Below are 20371 nucleotides of genomic sequence, written 5' to 3'. Positions count from 1 at the left end.
CTCCTTTATTGGGTCATCATCCATGGGTTGAATGGATTGGATATCTCCCAGGGCTCTGTATTCTTTGTACTCTTTCTCAGTGGAATCCTTAGTTCCCATGGGTTCAGTTATTTCTAATGGGATGATTGTCAGAAACATGTATACATACTCAAAGAACTGGAGTTTAAGAGAGAATCGGTAGAAACAGAGTCTCAAAATATTTTCTTCAGTTTATATTACCAATTTTATGATCATTGATAGACCCTCAGGGTTAAAAAGAATTATTCAAAAGTAAGAGGTAGCTTGGCTTAGAGAGGCAGTTTGGTATTGGGAATATGATGCTAGATTTAGAGCTCTGAAGACCTGAATTCAAATTCTGACTTTAATTCTTTTTTTTTTTTTTTTTTTTTTGGTGAGGCAATTGGGGCTAAGTGACTTGCCCAGGGTCACACAGCTAGCAAGTGTCAAGGGTCTGAGGCCGGATTTGAACTCAGGTCCTCCCGAATCCAGGGCCAGTGCTCTATCCACTTCACCACCTAGCTTTAATTCTTAATAGCTGTATGAATACAGGCAAGTCACTTAATCTCTTTGACTGTTAGTGATCCTAAATATAAAATGTGAGGGTTAGGCTAGTTGGCCTCTTAGGTCACTTTCAGCCCCCCAGTGCGTACACACACATACCTATAAATGTCTCAATCTCAATATGTCCAACTAAAACTGAGTTCATCTTCTTCCTGAGGTTCACCCTTCTCACCAATTACTTATTTCTGTTGAAGTACCACTGTCCTTCATTCATTTGGGCTTTTAATCTTAGAGTCGTCCTCAACTCTTCCCTCTTCCATATCCAGTCAGTTGTCAGTTATTGTTAGATTTTCCACAACAGAGCTTTCCTCTATCCCTTTCTGTCTGCTCATATGGCCACCATCCTAGTGTAGTCTTTTTATTACCTCTTAACTAAATTACCATAAGTAATCTCTCTGTCTTAAGTCTCTTCACTCTACGTCCTCCACACGTTTGTCAGTGATATTTCTAATGCACACATCTGACCATTTCTCTCTATTCATAAAGCTTTAATAGCTTTCTATTTCTTTTACAATCAAACACAGACACATCTGTGTGGCATTTAAATTCCTTTGCAGTCTTACTCCAGCCCATCTTTTCAGATATGGTTTTTATAATATTTTGTATGCATTCTTCATATTAACCAACTGAACTACTGCTGTTATTTCCTCTGTACCTTTGCACAAGATGTCCCTCATTCTAAGAATGTTTTTGTTCACCTTGAGGCCTCTTTTTCCTAGCTATTCTGAAGGATTTGTCCCTACTCCTAACCTCCAAGTAGTCAGTGTCCTCTATTACTTTATATATAGTTTTCATTGTTATCTGTGTACCTATCATGTCGTGTTCCATGTCCTCTCCCTTCAGCCCCACCTAGTAAAATGTAATTTTCTTGAGGGCTGGTACCATTTCATTTTTGTCTTTCTTTTCCTAAAGCCTAGAATACCACAGTGCCTGTCATTTAACAGGTACTAAACAGATATATGTTGAACTGAATTATATCTCATTAATGCTTAATATTGGTTGAATGAATGTAAAGAAAGACATCTTATTCATAGTTGACTGATAAGGCAGAGGTGGAATTTGACTTATTTCAAGTGTTCATTACATTAGTCCTGTAGGTACATCTTATAAGTGCTTTGAAGTATTCTGATGTGTTATATTTTTGTCATATTGCATATTCATTATATTGATGGTTTCCCTTTAAGAACCTTCAACAAGTAGATCTGCTTTAAATTATCCGGATGTTTTAACAAGGCCTTCTCTTCATCGGAGCCAGTTGAATTTCTCCATGTTGGAATCCCCAACATTACATTGTCAGCCATCCACATCTTCGGCATTCCCAATTGGCAGTTCTGGGTTCTCATTTGTAAAAGAAATCAAAGATTCTACCTCTCAGCATGATGATGATAACATCTCAACTACCAGTGGCTTTTCTTCAAGAGCTTCTGATAAAGGTAATCTTTAGTTGTTTAATGATTGGAATGATGCCACCTGCTGGAGACTTACTGTAGAAAAGCTCCGCCATGAGGTGAAGGTCTCTGAGGGCAAGACTATGTGTCTTTTCTTTGGTGTCAGGAAGTGACGTTTGCTTGTGGGAGGAAGAAGGGGGAGGCTGGTGCTCTGACTCTCTCTTTCCTGTGGACTCTGGTGGAGAGCAGAGCTAGGAATGCTTTCTCCCTTTAAGAGATGAATCAGGCCTTTCTCTCTCTCTTTACCAAATTCTTATTCTCCTTAATAAATGCTTAAAAGTCTAACTCTTGCTAAAGCTTATAATTTATTGGCAACCACTCATTAGATATTTTAGACAGACTGGCTAGAATTTTAGCCCTTACAGTTGCAAGTACTGTAGCAAATTTCATAAGAATCAAAGATTTAGACCTGGAAAGGATTTCAGAGGCCTTCTAGTCTAACCTTTTCATCTTATAGATGAGGAAACTGAGGCCCAGAGAAGTTAGGTAACTAGCTAAAGGTCATACAAGGAATATCAAAGATAGAATTTCAGCAAGCTTCTCTTGACTCTAGAATCAGTGCTTTTTCTGTTGTACCAGGTTGCTTCCCATTTAAATGGTACAATCTGGTAACCATGTGAACTGAGCTCTCTCCTTAAATGGAAGTTTGGAGTTCGTGGCCCCACCCTCCAAACAGAGAAGCATAGATAAGGTAGAGGATCGAGCTTCCTGGGCCATAGTGGGAAAAGTCCCAAAGTAGTGCAGCCAGGGGAGAAATGAACATTTATTCATAAGTATATTTTTTCACTTTTCAGATATAGCTGTTTCAAAGAACACTTCAGGACCACCTCTATGGTCCCCCGAAGCCGAACGTTCTCATTCACTCTCACAGCATACTGCCACCAGCTCAAAGAAACCAGCATTCAACTTGTCTGCCTTTGGAACACTTTCCCCTGTGAGTCCCAAGTAATATGTATTTAATCACATTAGTTTTGTGACTCTTGCTTATAGTCTGTCATTATTTTTCACTGCAGTCACTTGGGAATTCTTCAATCCTTAAAACAAGCCAGCTTGGGGATTCTCCTTTTTACCCTGGTAAAACAACTTATGGTGGTGCAGCAGCAGCTGTTAGACAGTCTAAAATGCGAAGTACACCTTATCAGGTAAAAAAGAATGGTTTGTCATTTGGGGAAAGGTTTTGTGGTAATTTATTTTAAAAAACATCAAAGGATAAGTCAGAAGTGATTATTTTTCTTGAATGCTTCATCTCTAATTCAGGAAGGATCTTTAGTGTGAGAGATACCAGGTTTAACTTGATCTTTCTGTGGATTTTTTTCATAGTAACTAGTACTAGAAGATAGGTCATTATTTATATTTGAACCACTTCCTTCCTCTGTTATTATTTTTGAAAATGGTTTGAGCAAAATAAACTACATATATCATTATTGTGATTTTACCTTTTCACATTTGAGTTTGAAAATTTATTTTCTGTTCAGTGCTGTCTGTCTTGTCTACTTTACAGATTTGTTTTTTAAAAAATAATAATTCATAGATGATAGGAAGCTTTCAGAATTACTACAAAAGGGATATTTGCTAATTTCCTCTTTGACTTTTAAAAATAGTTACTGCTTTTCTAATTAACTCTATTTCCTAAATTTTTATATTGATTATAGGATCACAAGATCTTTAGTGATCACCAAGCCCTACTCCCTTATTTTACAGAGCGGGGAAACTCTCAGAAATGTTAAATGCAAGATTATATAATTAGTAAGTTGCAAAACAAGGATTTGAACCCCACTACTTTGCCTCCAGATATATTGGGTTTTTCTTTCTTATTTTGGTGGGGTAATGAGGGTTAAATGACTTGCCCAGGGTCACACGGTTAGTAAATGTCAAGTGTCTGAGGTCAGATTTGAACTCAGGTCTTCCTGAATCCAGGGCCAGTGCTTTATCCACTGAGCCACCTAGCTGCCACCTACATTGGGTTTTTCTTATAACATCACATAGATGAAACCTTTAAATTCTATAGTTACCTACTGAATTTTTTTAAAAATTATCCACTGGTAGTAAATTTTATTTTTGTATGCCTTTGCATTTTAAGAAGTTAACGTGTTAATGAACTGTGTAAATTTTTGGGACCATGAATAATATGAGTTAATCTTGTTGCTTTAGCTAACAGTATAGTGAGGACTAAAAAAAGTTGTCTTTTATTTTTGTATTAAACTTGTTATCCCCAAGCATTTGTCAATGATAATAGAATCAACTAGAAATATATTCACAATAATAATTGGGGAAACTACTTTTGATGTTATAGATGTTAAAATTTTCACGTTGGCAAAGCATCAATATCCACAAATAAGTTAATGAATATGTGATGATGGAAGTTAGAAAAATAATACTTTTTAAAAGTAATTATGATTTTTTTAAAGTTCCTATGAGCGGTTTGCAAATTATTTGAGAATGGGCTATATTTAAATTATATCTTGACAGTGCAACCTGCTTTATGTTACTCATTACTGAATAGAGAAGAACAAGGTCAGCCAAGCTGTGTTGGTTTTATGGTAGCAACATGATTATTGGAGTGTTGTAATCCACACTTGTATGGAAGTGATCATTAGAATTTATAAAATCCAACAGGATTTTTTGTGATCTGTTGTGAACCAGTTGTTTCAATTCTTTTTTTTTTTAATTGTTTCAGTTCTTAAATGTTTATTTCCTAAACGGTAATACAGGAAGCCTTTATGTAGAGAAAATATACATTTAAAATAGCCTCAATATTCCAAAGGTCTTGGATTTCATTGTGTGCATGTGTAACCCTTCTAGTAATATCGATTATGACCCTTCTATATCTTGAGCACATAGTCCTTTTTTTTTTTTTAAGGCAATTGGGGTTAAGTGACTTGCCCAGGGTCACACAGCTAGCAAGTGTCTAAGGCCGGATTTGAACTCATGTCCTCCTGAATCCAGGGTCGGTACTCTATCCACTGTGCCACCTAGCTGCCCCAACCAACCTCAAAGTTCTTTGAGAATTTCTCTAAGTGATCACTAGCATTTCTAAATTTAGTTAAGGCCTTGCCCATTCCATTACTAGGCAATTGTGAAGCCTTTCCAGCTTGATTGAATTTGTCAGAACTTGTACTTTGCATACGTTTTGAGACAATGCCTATAGTGATATTTGAATATCTTATTGACCTTATTTTTTTGTTACTATAATTGTAGAAAATGATTTGATATGTTCAAACTTATAGTGTCAGCAGGGCATTTGTTTGCAACTTTTGAAAGCATTATCAGGTTCCATTAAATCTTAAGATTTCTTAATTTTTCTGTATTGGAATTTCATCATAACTAGAAAATTATGTAATGCACCTGGCCTAGAGCTTCATATTTGGTCTAACAGTTCAGTTTTCTTTAAATAGTAGTTGAACCTAGATTAAAATTTTAGGAAAATTAAATTACAGCAAAAGATATAAATGTATTGGTGTGTGCATGGGTTCATGCGTGTGTGTGTGTGTGTGTGTGTGTGTGTGTGTGTGTGTGTGTATAAAAAACTAAAAAGATATCACCTAACTCTGTGGAGTGTCAGAAAATGTTGACCCAGGTTATTCTGATTAGTACACAATGCTTAGTATCCTAGATTTTTAATCTACTATACTAATACATTATTCCATGCTTTGTGTTACCAAGTCTTCTTGTTTCTATAGCTTCTTTACTATGCATTTCCCTTTACTCATCCATCCACCCTGGTGCAGGCTTTCATCAACTTGGATGCCTGTCTGTTGTAATCCTCTTTTTGGTTGGTTTCTCTTAAAGCCTCTTCCCACTCTTATCTATCTGCTATTCATTTATCATTACTTTTTTCTAAACCATAGTGATCACATTACTTTTCTAATTCAACAAATTCCATTGACTCCTTATTGTCTTCAGGACAAAATGTAGATTACTCTGTTCAGCATTTGAAGTTCTTCACAAACCTGGCCCTTCTCTATCTTTCTAGTCTTATACTTTATTCCTCTCCATATTCTATGATCCAGTCACACTGACCTTCCTACTTCTCCTTATACATGCTCCATCTTTCAGCTCCTTGCCCTCTAACTGGCAGTCCCCCATACCTGGCATGCTCTCTCCTTACTTCCTCCTTCTGAATTCCTTCAAAATTCAGCTCAAACCCACCTTCTACAGGAGACTCCTCTTACCCCACTTGCTGGTGCTTTTCCTATGAGATTATCTTCCATTCATTCTGTGTATCTTGTACATAAATATGCACACATACATGTATATTTACATACATATACACAGACTTTGGTATGTTGTCTTCCCCATTTAAATGTGAGCTTCTTGAGGACAAGGATCAAGAGGTTTTTCATAGTACCTGGCACTTAGTAAGAGCTTGATGCTTGTTGTTACTGTGTGTCTGTGTGCTTGTGAGGGTGTACAAAATCTTTTTTTGAGTATTTTACTTTGGGTACATTTCAGTTCTATGAGTAACTTGAACCATCTACTTTTCATAAAAATATGTGCTCTGAATTTTGCATTCCAACAAATGACCCAGGATTTTCTTTACAGGCACCAGTCAGAAGACAGATGAAAGCCAAACAAGTTAATTCACAGTCCTATGGAGTAACTAGTTCAACAGCCCGACGTATATTGCAGTCTCTGGAGAAGATGTCAAGTCCTTTAGCGGTAAATAATTTCTCTTCTATTCAAATGCAAGAATATATATATTTTTAATGAAAATATCCGAATTTTTTGTGGAAACATTGTCTTTCATCATTGCTTGATAGGATGCAAAACGGATTCCATCTGCTATTTCTTCTCCACTATCTTCTGTAAGTTGAGTTGACCCAATTTTTTGTTGTTGTTATTAGCAAGAAAAAAGCATTTCAGAGGGATTTCCTGTACTTAATAGTTTCTTATTTTTCAGCCTCTGGATAGGAGTGGGTTAGACATCACAGATATTCAGGCCAAAAGGAAAAAGGTAAGACTTTTTTTTAGCAGTGGCAAGTGATAGCTGTGCATAACTAAATTTTAAGAAGTTGATACTTTATTACTTTATAATACTAAGAAGAAATTTTAAGTATCCTCTAGTGTTGAATTGCAACTCTAGCATACTTTTCAAATATGATAAGCCACATACTTGGTTTAAAGTTTTTAAATATATAGATTTTTGTCTCAGTTTTTGTTCAGATTAGGTTCTCAGTAAATACTTTTGGCATTTGTTTGGGAAGTTTGAATGGGAGCTTTATTATCTTTTGGAAGAAAAATCAGAACAAACAATATTTGGGAAGCTTCTGTAATTAGAAATGAAAGAAGATTGAATTTGGAGTTAGAAGACCTGCATTCAAATACTACTTAATTTTTTAATATAAAAATTATCTAATTTTTTCCATTAACAGGTAATTTTTCTCCCTCTCAACCTCTCCTTTTCCCTTTTTAATGAGAAGGTTGTGCTAAATGATATTTACTAACCTTCTCATCTGGAATAAAATTTAGCATTTCTTGTGAAAGAGTTGGACCTCAAGTTTTTAGCATCTATCTAGAACTTGCCCCCAAGAGATACTATAAGACACCCATACTTCACTGAATAGTGAAATCATTAATATGATGAAATATCTGATGAGATTTTACCAAGATATGAACACTATCCTCAGTAAAATTATGTGTGTACAATATCTGCTGGTAAAAGATGAGTTTCCATTACACTCTTGTAAAGTATTTCATGGTTTTGTCCAGAGTAAACTGTAGTGTTGAGCAGTAGTGTCAAACTTGAATAGAAATGGCCCCACTACACAATTCCCTGTGGGCTGCATAGTAACTTAAAAATCACACATTAACATTATGTTCTTTGTATTTTTATTTATTTTGTTAAATGGTTCCCTTGGACATTTTAACTTGATTTGAAGTTGGGCTGCACTTAGGAGTGTGGTGGGCAGTGGGTTTGATACCTCTGGTGGAGAGTACTTCATTGAGTTAGTCACACTTGTGATGAGGACGTTGCCAAGATGGTATCCTGAAAACTAGAACTGTTTACAGCTGTTGATGAGTGAAAGAAGTCTATTCATAGTATTGCAGTCTTTGGACAGCAAGGGAAGTTCTTGGCTGTGGTGATCTTAAATCAACACACTGTTTTTCTTTCCTTTGATATTGGAAGTGGAATGTTGACAGAACACTTGTGTACTTCAGATACAGCTCGTTCACATAATGCTGGCAGTTTTCTTATTCTGTATGCCAAAATAATTATCATATTTGTAGTTTTTATTCTCGTATTATGGTTTGAATTTGCTAATGAGAAATTCTTTCAGTTAGAGAAGTTGATTACCTCTGGTTTATTTTCACTATCCAGTTTGCATGGGTGGGTGGGGGGGTCCTTAGGACTCCTGAAGTTTTTGGAAGAATAAATATACGTTAATTTGGGCATAGATAAAAGTAAGTCAGTTGGACATTTTTAACAAAAGAACTAAAACCCACTTGTGAGAATTTAAAAAATTTTTTCATTGACCTAAAGTAATGATTTTGACGGAATCTAGTTAGCCTAGCCATAATTGCATCTGTTTGGGGCATGTAGGAAGGGAATCATTAATCTTAGATTTCAGATTATGAATTAGTACCCACCTTGATTATTATTATCAGTGTTCTTTTTCAATGTTCTTTACTGTTGATATTGTTTATAATATATGTACTGTGTTTAGAGATCAAACTGTGCCAATAGCCTTTCTTGTTTGCCTTCAAGCTGTTAGTAAGTTTTTAGATGAAGAAAATTGATCCAAAATCAATGAAAATAAGAGTTTTACTTTTGATTTATGCTTCCATTTAAGATGGAATACCACTATCCTCCTGTTCAAAGACTCATGACCCCAAAGCCAATTTCTATAGCAACCAATCGGTCAGTGTATTTTAAACCATCTTTAACTCCATCTGCCGAAGCAAGAAAGACTAATCAGAGAATCGATAAAAAGCACAATGTAAGCATGCTCCATATTTTTATTTGTTTCTGTTTGGTTTTTGTTATTATGGGAAGTTTGAGTGTTTCATTATTGTGAAGATTATAATAAGTATAAATGCACTAGTGTATTAAACACTGTACTAATACAGTGTTATGCTATGAAATAAGCAGAAACATGTTATAGCTGATTTTCATCATTTAACCTAGATGTGCTATTTACTTGGATCCCTTTTTATTCAGATACATGTCAATACATATAATACTTTTAGCCAAATCGATAAGGGCGTTTTAAGTACTTTATAAGAAGACTTTTTTTGGAATCATTTTCTTATGGATTCATTGAATGGGAATGTATGTAGTATGGTGCCATAGAAAGAATACTTGATTTCAAGACCAAGAACTGGGCTTTGAATCTTGGCTCCACCATTTAATAATTTCATGATCTTGGAAAGATTAGTTAACCTTTATAGAGCTCAGCTTTCTCATCTGCAAAAAATATGGGGTTAGTTCAGAGGATTTTGGGGGGGTGGGGTGGGCAATGAGGGTTAAGTGACTTGCCCAGGGGCACACAGCTAGTAAGTGTGAAGTGTCTGAGACCAGATTTGAACTCAGGTCCTCCTGAATCCAGCGTTGGTGCTTTATCCACTGTGCCACCTAGCTGCCCCTAGTTTGTAGGATTTTAAAGGTTCCTTTCAGTTGTATATCTGTAATCTTATGATCCTAATACAAGTTTAAACTGAAATTATGTATAGTTTTGTGATGTCCTCATTAAGATATTTTCATCTTTCCTTAATTTTCATCATAATTTTAATCACAAATTAGGGAATATAAATTTCCCAATTCCATCTTTTTTTTGTTTGGCCCTAAATTTCACAGTTGACTTCTTGAATATCTGTTACTATACTGATAAAATCTTTTAGTATTAGGGTCATAATGCCTCTATTTAAACTTTCAACCAAGAAATTTAATGGAGAGGTGCATGACCACCTTTGTATACCAGAATTCTTGTTTTTGTATATATGCTGGTATTTTTAAATAATTGCTTAATTGAAATAATACTTTTTTAATATCCAAGTAATGCTTCCTTAAATGAAGCAATAACATTACAGATACTTACGACTAACAATGTAAAGAGAATGAAAAGAGAAAAGAGAGAAAAGCTACACATTGACAGAAACTAAAGGGAGGGCAGCTAGGTGGCGCAGTGGATAGAGCACTGGCCCCGAGTCAGGAGTACCTGAGTTCAAATCCAGCCTCAGACACTTAACACTTACTAGCTGTGTGACCCTGGGCAAGTCACTTAACCCTAATTGCCTCGCTAAAAAAACCCCAAAAAACTAAAGGGGGCAGTCCCTTTTAGGAGCTGAATATTACAACTAGTGTATGCAATGGGAAAAGGAAAACAGGAAAATGTCCATTTAACTCTTTGAAAGTCTTTTCTCTGATTCTTGGGATGCCATCTGGGTGTAGTTGTAGAGTTAAAGTCTTTGAGGTGTGGATGCTGATGATCAGCTAGCAAGTCTCAGCTGGAGAGTTTTGGGTGTGGTTGTAGAGAAGTCTCAGGTGTTTCAGATACTGATGATCAGCAGGAAAGTTTCCTACAAAATTGATCTTAACACAACTTTTAAATAGCTTTGCCGATAACCAAATCAAACAGTGAGAATTCTCAAAGACATATGTCTAAGAAGATTCAGAATCTTTTACAGATATTAGAATTGTATTGTCCAGTTGTTGCATATGAAACAGATATAATAAAGACAATTTTTAAAAAACTTAATATTACTGTAAATCCCTCTGTGGAGAATAAATTGAGAAGGTACAACTTCTAACAAAAGTGGATGTCTCCTTAAGTTACTTGCAAGAGAGTCCATAAGTTATGCTGGTATACCCTTCTTTAATATAGGGCTAAGACAATTGTGATATTAATTAAGAAAAGAATTTTTATCTTTGTTTCATCACTTTTGCGTCATCTGCCTAATCATCCTCATGCCATTATGAGAAAATAAAGAATCTAATATAACTGGTAACAGATCTACCATGACGAGAAGCTAGAAAATAGGCTTTCTTATTTTTCCAGAACACAAGCTTGTGTTTGGTTGCTGTCTCCTTAAACTTACTCCTGGCAATGCTTTTATTTTTAGTTAGCAAGGAAGTAATTAAGGAATTTAGTTTTAAGACTTAGTAGCTAATAACAGGATTTAGAATATACTAAGTAGGGGCAGCTAGGTGGCGCAGTGGTTAGAGCACTACCCCTGAAGTCAGGAGGACCAGGGTTCAAATCCTACCTCAGACACTTAATACTAACTAGCTGTGTGACCCTGGGCAAGTCACTTAACCGCAATTGCCTCACCAAAAAAAAAGAATATACTAAGTAATTTCTCCAAATCATGATTTAAAAAAAATAAATTTAAATGCTGTTTTTGTGCATCATGACACCTATCTTTAGTTCTTAACAATTATTAAGAGGAATATTCTGATAACTATTAAGCAATTAGCTATTAAAGTAAGGCACAGAAGTAAAGGGTAGCTTTAACCAAATGAAAGTTAAATATAAACTAGCTCATAATTCAAGTATATTTTCTTACAGATTGGGCATGAGAAAAATATATCTCCGGGGCAAAAAGTAGAGCAACGTGAGAGGTAAAATCATCCCACATTTTGTGAAATATATATGTTATTTAATTGATCAGGTCTTTTGCTTGATTTATGTACTGTTTTTCGTCTTTGAAAAGTATTTTTAAATCTTTCCCACACAGTTATTACTATTTGAACATTTTTCTAACTTATTTTCGATAGTAGTTTGTCCTTATTTTATATGTCCCAAATCACAGTACAGAGTGAGGTAGCCTTTTGGAGATTAAAAAAAAAATAGTTCCTTATAAAAGCTACTAATAGGATGCTGTCTGCTTTCATTTTTGCCACACATTGAAGAAAGTAATTCTTCATTACACTAATGAAATTCTTTTCCTTTTTAAATTATTATTCTGTAGTATTGGTGACTTAACATGGTATAAAATTTATAAAGAAGTAAGTGATGAGTTAGTTTCTTAAATTTTTTTTCTTTTTGTGCCAGTAATTTTTCATACCCAAACTTCAGTACACCTGCCACCAATGGGCTCTCTTCAGGAGTAGGTGGTGGTGGCAAGATGAGACGGGAAAGAACACACTTTGTGTCTAAGCTTCCTGATCAGGAAGAGGTAAGATTGATATCTCTCTCTCTCTCCCTCTCCCTCCCTTCTTCCCTCCCCTCTTTTTCTCACTGTTTTCCTCCCTCCACCCCCATTCTCTCAAAAACCTGGAGGGATAAGTGAAATGCCTGCTGATGTTATAGTATTAAAATATATGTTTTTGTAACTTAGGGAAATATTTTTTAAATTCAGTCTATATGAAATTTAAGTTATTCCTAGTTAAACATTTTTCATGAGAATTTAATTTTTTGATAATTTAGGCAGAAAAACTAGTTTAACAGGTACAAGATGTTTTTGTGTAAATTGCTGTCACTGTAGTAGAACTGCTAGCACCACCCCTTATTATCTGGCTTCAGACCATATCATTACACTGAAACTACTGTCTTCAAAATTAATTCCTAACTCCAGTGGCCTTTTCTCTTTCCTCAATCTCTTTGACCTCTCTGCAGCCCTTTAACATGAATTTTTAAGAAAAACTTTGAGTTCCAAATTTTCTCTCTCCCTCTCACCCATTAAGAGGGTAAGCAATATGATATTCATTATACATGTGAAATCATGAAAAACACATGTCCACATTAGCCATGCCCCCACTCCCCCAAAACCCCCACACAAACCAGCACTCATAATAAAAATAAATATTATAATAAATAATAATAATAATAAAAAGCAGAAACATAAAGAAAGTAGAAAAAGTATTTCTCAACCTGTACTTATATCAGTTTTTTCTCTGGAGATGGATAGCATTTTTCAACGTGGGCCTTTTGGAATTCTCTTGGATTATTGTCTTGATCAGAGTAGCTAAGTCTTTTATGGTTGATCATTGTTAGAATATTACTGTTACTGTTTATAATGTTATCCTGGTTTTGCTTACTTCATATAAGTCTGAAAGCTTTTTCTGAAACCATCCTTCTTATGGTATTCTATCACAATCATATACCACATCTTATCCAGCTCCCTCAATTGGGATGTCCCCTCAATTTGCAGGGGCTTTTTTTGACACTGCAAAAAGAGCCACTATAAATATTTTAGTAACATAGGTCCTTTTCCCCTTTTCTTTGATCTCTTTGATACATAGACCTAGTAGTGGTATTACTGGGTCAAAGGGTATGTATAGTTTTATAGGCCTTTTGGCATAGTTCCAAATTGTTCTTGAGGATGATTGGACCATTTCATAACTTTGCCAACAGTGCATTAGTGTACCTATTGTTCATATCCTCTCCAGCTTTTGTCATTTTCTTTTTCTGTCATGTTACCAAATCTGATAGTTGGGAGGTGGTACCTCAAAGTTGTTTTAATTTTCATTTCTCTAATTAATAGTGATTTAGGGCATTTTTACTTGTAACTATGACAAATCTCATTTCTTCTTCAGAAAACTGCCTTTTCATATCCTTTGACTATCAGTTGGAATAGCTCTTGGTTTTTATAAATTTGGCTCAGCTCCCTATATTTTTGAGAAGATATTTGAATAATGAGACTTTTATCAGAGAAACTTGCTATAAATACCATACCTTCCCCCCCAACCACACCACACACACTTTGCCTTTTATGTTTGGCTGCATTTATTTTGTTTGTGTAAAACTTTTAAATTTCACATAGTCACAAATATCCATTTTACTTCCTTTCATCTTTTTATTTTTTGTTTGGCCATCCTCTGCAGCCTTTCACACTGTTGATCACCTACCTCTCACACTGCCTTTCAGACATCTCAAACTGGATGTTCAGTTGTCGTCTTAAATTCAACACGTATAAAACTAAGCTTGGGGCAGCTAGGTGGCGCAGTGGATAGAGCACTGGCCCTGGAGTCAGGAGTACCTGAGTTCAAATCCGGCCTCAGACACTTAACACTTACTAGCTGTGTGACCCTGGGCAAGTCACTTAACCCCAATTGCTTCACCAAAAACAAAACAAAACAAAAACTAAGCTCATTATCTTTCCCCCTAAGCTTTCCCCTGTCCTACCTTCCCTAACTATAGAGGTCGGTAGATCTTCCCAGTATTTCAGGCGGACAACCTAGCTTTTAGCTTTGACTTTTCAATGTCTGTCACCCATTCCCCCAAATATCCAATCTCTTGCCAAGGACTGTCGATTTCACCTTTACAACATCTTTTGAATATGCCTCCTTCTCTACTCTGGTGCAGCCCCTTAGCATGTCATGCATGGATTAGTACAATACTCCACTGGTGGGTCTGCCTGCCTCAAGTCTCTTCCAACTTGAATCCCTCCTTCATTCAGCTACTAACCAATTTTACCTTGCTACTCAATAAACTTCAGTACTTCCCTTTCACCTCCAGGATCAAATATTAAATCCTGATTGGTTTTTTAAAGGTCCTTTATAACTTAAACCCATTAAGAAGACTATTTTAATTTTCTTAAACCTTTCTTCCTTCCATGTACTGCTTGATCCAGTGACACTGGCCTCCTGGCTGTTTCATGAACAAAGCACTTCATCTTCCAAATATGCATTTTCACTGACTGTCCCCCATGCTTGGAACTCTCTTCCCTCTTCATCTCCATTTCTTGACTTCCCTGGTTTAAAGCCTTTAAGTCCCAATTAAAATACCACCTTCAGGGGGCGGCTAGATGGCGCAGTGGATAAAGCACTGGCCCTGGAGTCAGGAGGACCTGAGTTCAAATCTGGCCTCAGACACTTGACACTTACTAGCTGTGTGACCCTGGGCAAGTCACTTAGCCCCCACTGCCCCGCAAAACAAAAACAAAATACCACCTTCTACAGGAAGCCTTTTCCAACCCCTTTTAATTTAATACCTTCCCTTTTTTTGGGGGGGGGGGGGCGGGTCAATGGGGGTTAAGTGACTTGCCCAGGGTCACACAGCTAGTAGGTGTCAAGTGTTTGAGGACGGATTTGAATTCAGGTACTCCGGAATCCAGGGCCGGTGCTTTATCCACTGTGCCACCTAACTGTCCCCATAATACCTTCCTTTTATTAATTCTTTCCTGTTCTGTATGCAGTTTGCTTTGTACATATTTCTTTGCATGTTGTTGTTCCTATTAGATTGCAAGCTCCTTGAGGCAATGACTGTCTCTTTTCAATCTTGATAGTATTTTATTTTTTTCCAGTTAAATGTAAAGATAGTTTTCAGCATTTATTTTTTTGATAAGGTTTTGGCTTCCAAATTTTTCTCCCTCCCCAAGATGGCAAGCAATCTGATAGGTTATAAACATACAATGACATTAAACATATTTCCATACTAATCATGTTGTGAAAGAAGAATCAGAACAAAAGGGAAAACCTCAAAAAAGGAAAAACAAAAAAGTAAAAAAATAGTATGTTTCAATATACATTCAGATTCCACAGTTCTTTTTCTGGATGTAGAGAGCATTTTCCAACATGAGTCCTTTGGAATTGTCTTGGATTATTGTATTGCTAAGAAAAGCTATGTCTTTCATAGCTGATCATCAGCAATGACTGTCTTTTGACTCTTTTTTGCTCATGGGACAAGGAATCAATGAAAAACAGCAACACTGATCCACTACCCGCTTAAGATAGTCATGGCTAAAGCAGGTCTAGAAAAAAAAGAAATTTCTGGGCAAGGTAGTGTGATAATAAAGAAAAAACTCAAGAAAATTATAGGGAGAGAAAAGTCTAAAGGAATAAGTCATTCTCTACCAATTATAAGGTCAGGAAGGAGTGTGCATAGAAATAGGAAAATAAAGGCTAAGTAACATTTTGGGAATGAAGGAAAAGAGGAGGAATAGTTAGTTAAATCAAAAACTGGTCAAGGGGGGGCGGCTAGATGTACACAGTGGATAAAGCACCGGCCCTGGATTCAGGAGTACCTGAGTTCAAATCCAGCCTCAGACACTTGACACTTACTAGCTGTGTGACCCTGGGCAAGTCACTTAACCCCCATTGCCCTGCAAAACCAAAACAAAACAAAAAAATCTGGTCAAGATAAGAATTGAACAATACAATTAAAAGTAGGGGGAAAGGGGCAGCTAGGTGGCGAAGTGGATAAACCACTGGCCCTGGATTAGGGAGGACCTGAGTTCAAATCCGGCCTCAGACACTTGTGTGACCCTGGGCAAGTCACTTAACCCTCATTGCCCTGGCTCGCGGCCCCCCCCCCCCCCCAAGAAAAAAAGACAGGAAAAGGCACTATTTGTAGTATAATTTCATTTATATATATACCCTCTGGGGCCTAGAAAAAGAATAAAGATCTAAATAAAATTATATGTCTGAAGAATAAGTTCTGTAAGGAGATCTTTAATCAAAGAAGGATTTTCTCTAGAAAAGTAGTCACCTAAAACTGCTATTTGAGGTCTGGCTGGAAGGTGAATGATACTAAACAAGAAATAGAACAACATTAATTTTATTTACTATAAAGTAAAATAGTTTTGAGCCATAGGTGCTTACTATATCTCTGACACTGAGCAAGTCAATTAACCCTTTTCTGCCTCTGTTTCCTTATCAGTTAAATGGGGATAATAATAGTACCTAACATCCCAGGGTTGTTTTGAAGATAAAATGAGGTAATGTTTGCAAACATTAAAGCACTATATAATTGCTACCTATTTTATTATCATTGTTATTCTCGTGCAAGAATGTAACTAGAATGAAAAAAGATTAAGGCTTAAATAATAGAATTGAAAAGATTCGTCTAGTCCCACTCTTTCATTTTACAGATGAAAAAACTGATACTGGGAGATCAGGTTACTTGTTATCTGGAATATTTGGAAATTTTCCAAAGATTCTGACTCTCTAATATCAGATCTGATGGATTGCAAGTAGGCAGATTAGAATAGAGATATCTTAACCTGAATAGCAGTCCTTCTGTATTCCTGTTTCTTCCAGCATAGCTTAAAAATCCCTTTTGGTTCTTCTTAGCATTTATCACAAGCCTTAGTTTATTTTGGTCCTCCACTCATACATTCTTTATAAGACCTTATAAGATGCTTTTTAGCATCATCAGTTGCTTGTCCTTGCTTACATCTTCTTTTTTAAATGTGGGTTAGTTATTAAATTGCCGATATAAATGTCTCACACTTTTATAATAGCTCCTGCTATTTTTTTTCCAATGTGGTATAGATGATAGAGTGATAATTTTGGAGTCAGTGCTACCTGGATTCAAATTCCACCTCTGATAATTGCTAGCTTCTTGAACACAAACGAATCTCTTAACCTGTCTAAGCCTGATTATCCATTTAAGAAAATAATAAAAGTATTTTATTATTTTCCAGTTACATGTAGAGATAGTTTTCAGCATTTGTTTATATAAGATTTCCAATTTCAAATTTTTCTCCCTCCCCTAGACAGCAGGCAATCCGATATAGGCTTATTTACACACACACACACACACACACACACACACACACGCATATACATATACATAACAACATTAAACATATTTCTGCATCAGTCATGCTATATAAAAACAACAGCACCAAAAAATAAAAGAAATAGTATCGTTCAATCAACATCCATATTCCACAGTTCTTTTTTTTTTTCTGGATTTGGAGAGCCTTCTCCATCATGAGTCCCCTGGAACTTTCTTGTACCATTGTATTGGTGAGAAGAATCCAGTCTATCACAGTTAATCAACACATAATGTTGATGATACTGTGTATAATGTTCTTCTGGTTCTGCTCATCTCACTCCTGATTATCCATTTCTAAAATGGGAATACCCATACTACCCACCTCAAGGTTTAAATGAGATAATGCATTTAAGACCCTTTGAGACCCTTAAAATATTGTATAAATGCCAATTGTTATTCCTCATTTTGGAATTTGTCATGAGAAATTTGCTCTTGAGCTCTTTTTTGAGAGGACTTTTCTTTAAAATTTTAGCCCATGGGATACTACCAATCTAAGTTCTGTTGTGATAGAAGATGGTGCCTTATATGTTTCTATCTTTATCTCAGACTAAGATGGACTAGTATTTTCTTCTCGAGGTTCCTCTCATTTCTGCTAACACTTGATAGTAGTCACTTTTAGTCCTGAACACTTAAAAGCTGTGTTCCCTTGGATAAACTATTCTTTTTGAGTTTTATCATATATAAAATTGGGATAATGTTTTCTTAGCTTCTTTCATAAGATGGTAATAAGGCTTAAATTTTACAATTCTTATTGTTTATCCAAAAATGAGTTGCTGTAATTATAATATCCTCCTAACTTTCACATTAGGAGCTTTTACATAAATTCACACTATTTAAAGTTTGATATAAATAAAAGGATAGTCTTATTATAAAACATAATTGAATTATGTATCATTTTAGGAAGTAGTGGCACCAGTACTACCAAAAATACCCCTGCCAATTACTACTACTTCATTGCCTGTCTTCAGTTTTTGCTCTTCTTTGAGTACTTCTTCCTGTCTATCACCCATTAGTGCTACACAGCCATTGGCAAATAAGGTAAGTTAAAAGAATGTATTTCATAATTCTTTGCTTTATTGTAGGATAAATGCAATCTGATTTTCATTTTGAGTCTGTTGAAGGGTATAGGTAGAGGGGTTGGGAACAGGGAACATTATTTTTTAAATTATTATTATACTTGAGGTTTAACTCATGCGGAGGGTGATCCTATATTCTTCAAGGCTAGACAAATAGTGTGCAAATTGGCGATTTCTGCAAAGAAAATGGGTATGGCTATGCATTATGTCTCATTTGAGAATCTAAATTTAGAGAGACATCACTAGATTTAGCTTCAAGGTGTTGTTTTTCAGCCATAATAATAGTTGTGATCTATTTTATTAGAAGTACTCCTACTGATGAAATTGTTTTCTTGGATTATTATATTGACAAGATAAAGTAATATGATCTGGGAGCCCTGAAAATGTTGCACTGTTATATTTCACTTTTTATTGCCAGGAGAATGGATTAAAGTAGAATAAAATCTATATCAATGATCATTCACACTTAGGATCATGCTTAGAGTTTATTTTCAAACCTGAAGTAATTGTGATGTGATGAACTTTCCAATTTCTCCTTAATTCTTGGCAGTTGTGTAATTATTTTATATTTTTCTTTTTTTGTAAAATTTTTATGCTTTGGAAAACTAGGTACAAGCAGCGTCTCCAAATAATGCTGGCAGTCCTGTGTTCAGATTTTCATCTCCAATTGTAAAATCTACTGAGGCAGACATACTACCTCCTACATCTGTAAGTAGCATTGATTATTGTGTGGTCAGTCACAGAAATACAGAGGGGTAAATGTTTAATCATATGAAATTTTTTTAAAGCATCCCAATGTAATGTATTATTCGAGGTTTCGTATTTTGTTAAAACTGACTATAATCTTTCTTTACAGATTGGATTTACATTTAGTGTGCCTGTTGTGAAATCATCAGAAATTTCTGCCTCCAGTAATATTTCAGAATCAACAATAAGTAGCTCAGGTAAGCAGGGAAAAAAAATTAAACTGAATTCTGAACAGGTTCATATCTCTGCCAGTTATATTTTTTTTTCCTGACCTTCAAACTAGTTTAGAGTGTCTTGAGACAGGATATTGGTTTCATTTATGTTATTCATTTTTTCAGCTTTGGTTGCCACTACAATATTTCTGTAATGTCTTTATTGTTGTTTGGAGGTAATCTTTAGTTCTCATGGGCCAGGTGATAGACATCATACCTTTTGCCCAAGAACAGGACCAGCCTAGCCAAGTTCAGAGAGACTTTTTTCCATGCTCACTATAGGGTAATAAGTTACTTCTAATAGCAACTTATACTCCCTAAACTACAACCTGATTTAAGTGGAAGGGAGAAGTATCCATAATGAAAAAAACTACAGATTCTTGAATTGAGACTTTTGGACTTCTTTGTTGTGAGAACTTTTACTTCTGAATATAATACTGGTATTAAAAGTATAATGAAACACCTTATTTATATTATTTTCATTTCTGTATTAGATATGTGTTATTATGGGATTGGATCATTTTGTAGATAAGGCACTTAGGTCCAAGGAGATTCAGTTACTTGCCCTAGGTCACAGATGTAGCAAAACTGAGTTTCTAACACTGATCCTCTGACTCCAGATACAGTGTTTGTTTTGCTATTCTATGTTGTAACCGTTTAATGTGAATTAATCTACTGATGTAGATAGCAACCTATCTGGCTATCTGACAATGGTCAGTCAGTCAAGTACTGTGCTAAGTGCTGGGGATATAAAGAAAGGCAAAAACATGCACCTTTCCCTTAAGGATCTCACCTTCTAGTGGGGAAAAACAACATGCAAATAACAATGTACGTACAAGATATATACAGTATAAACAGAAGGCAGTCTCGGGGGAAGAAGTTAA

The 20371-nt window shown here is 35.6% G+C and overlaps 1 protein-coding gene across 2 annotated transcripts in view; it reads left to right on the top strand.

The window, feature by feature from the left end:
- Window positions 1–20371, top strand: part of NUP153 (nucleoporin 153) — an 80410-nt gene that overhangs the window by 29685 nt on the left and 30354 nt on the right. For both annotated transcript variants that reach the window (XM_043975004.1, XM_043975005.1), the window contains 12 exons: window positions 1746–1994; window positions 2804–2943; window positions 3023–3151; window positions 6552–6668; window positions 6770–6814; window positions 6910–6963; window positions 8801–8947; window positions 11516–11568; window positions 12002–12125; window positions 18353–18490; window positions 19138–19236; window positions 19385–19472. In XM_043975004.1, the coding sequence (XP_043830939.1) occupies window positions 1746–1994; window positions 2804–2943; window positions 3023–3151; window positions 6552–6668; window positions 6770–6814; window positions 6910–6963; window positions 8801–8947; window positions 11516–11568; window positions 12002–12125; window positions 18353–18490; window positions 19138–19236; window positions 19385–19472 (1383 nt within the window). The remainder of the gene's footprint in view (window positions 1–1745; window positions 1995–2803; window positions 2944–3022; window positions 3152–6551; window positions 6669–6769; window positions 6815–6909; window positions 6964–8800; window positions 8948–11515; window positions 11569–12001; window positions 12126–18352; window positions 18491–19137; window positions 19237–19384; window positions 19473–20371) is intronic.

This window comes from Dromiciops gliroides, chromosome 1, assembly GCF_019393635.1.
Source record: "Dromiciops gliroides isolate mDroGli1 chromosome 1, mDroGli1.pri, whole genome shotgun sequence".
Taxonomy (NCBI): Eukaryota; Metazoa; Chordata; class Mammalia; order Microbiotheria; family Microbiotheriidae; genus Dromiciops; species Dromiciops gliroides.
The sequence above is the reverse complement of the archived record's forward strand: the minus strand, read 5'-3'. Positions and strand labels throughout refer to the sequence as shown.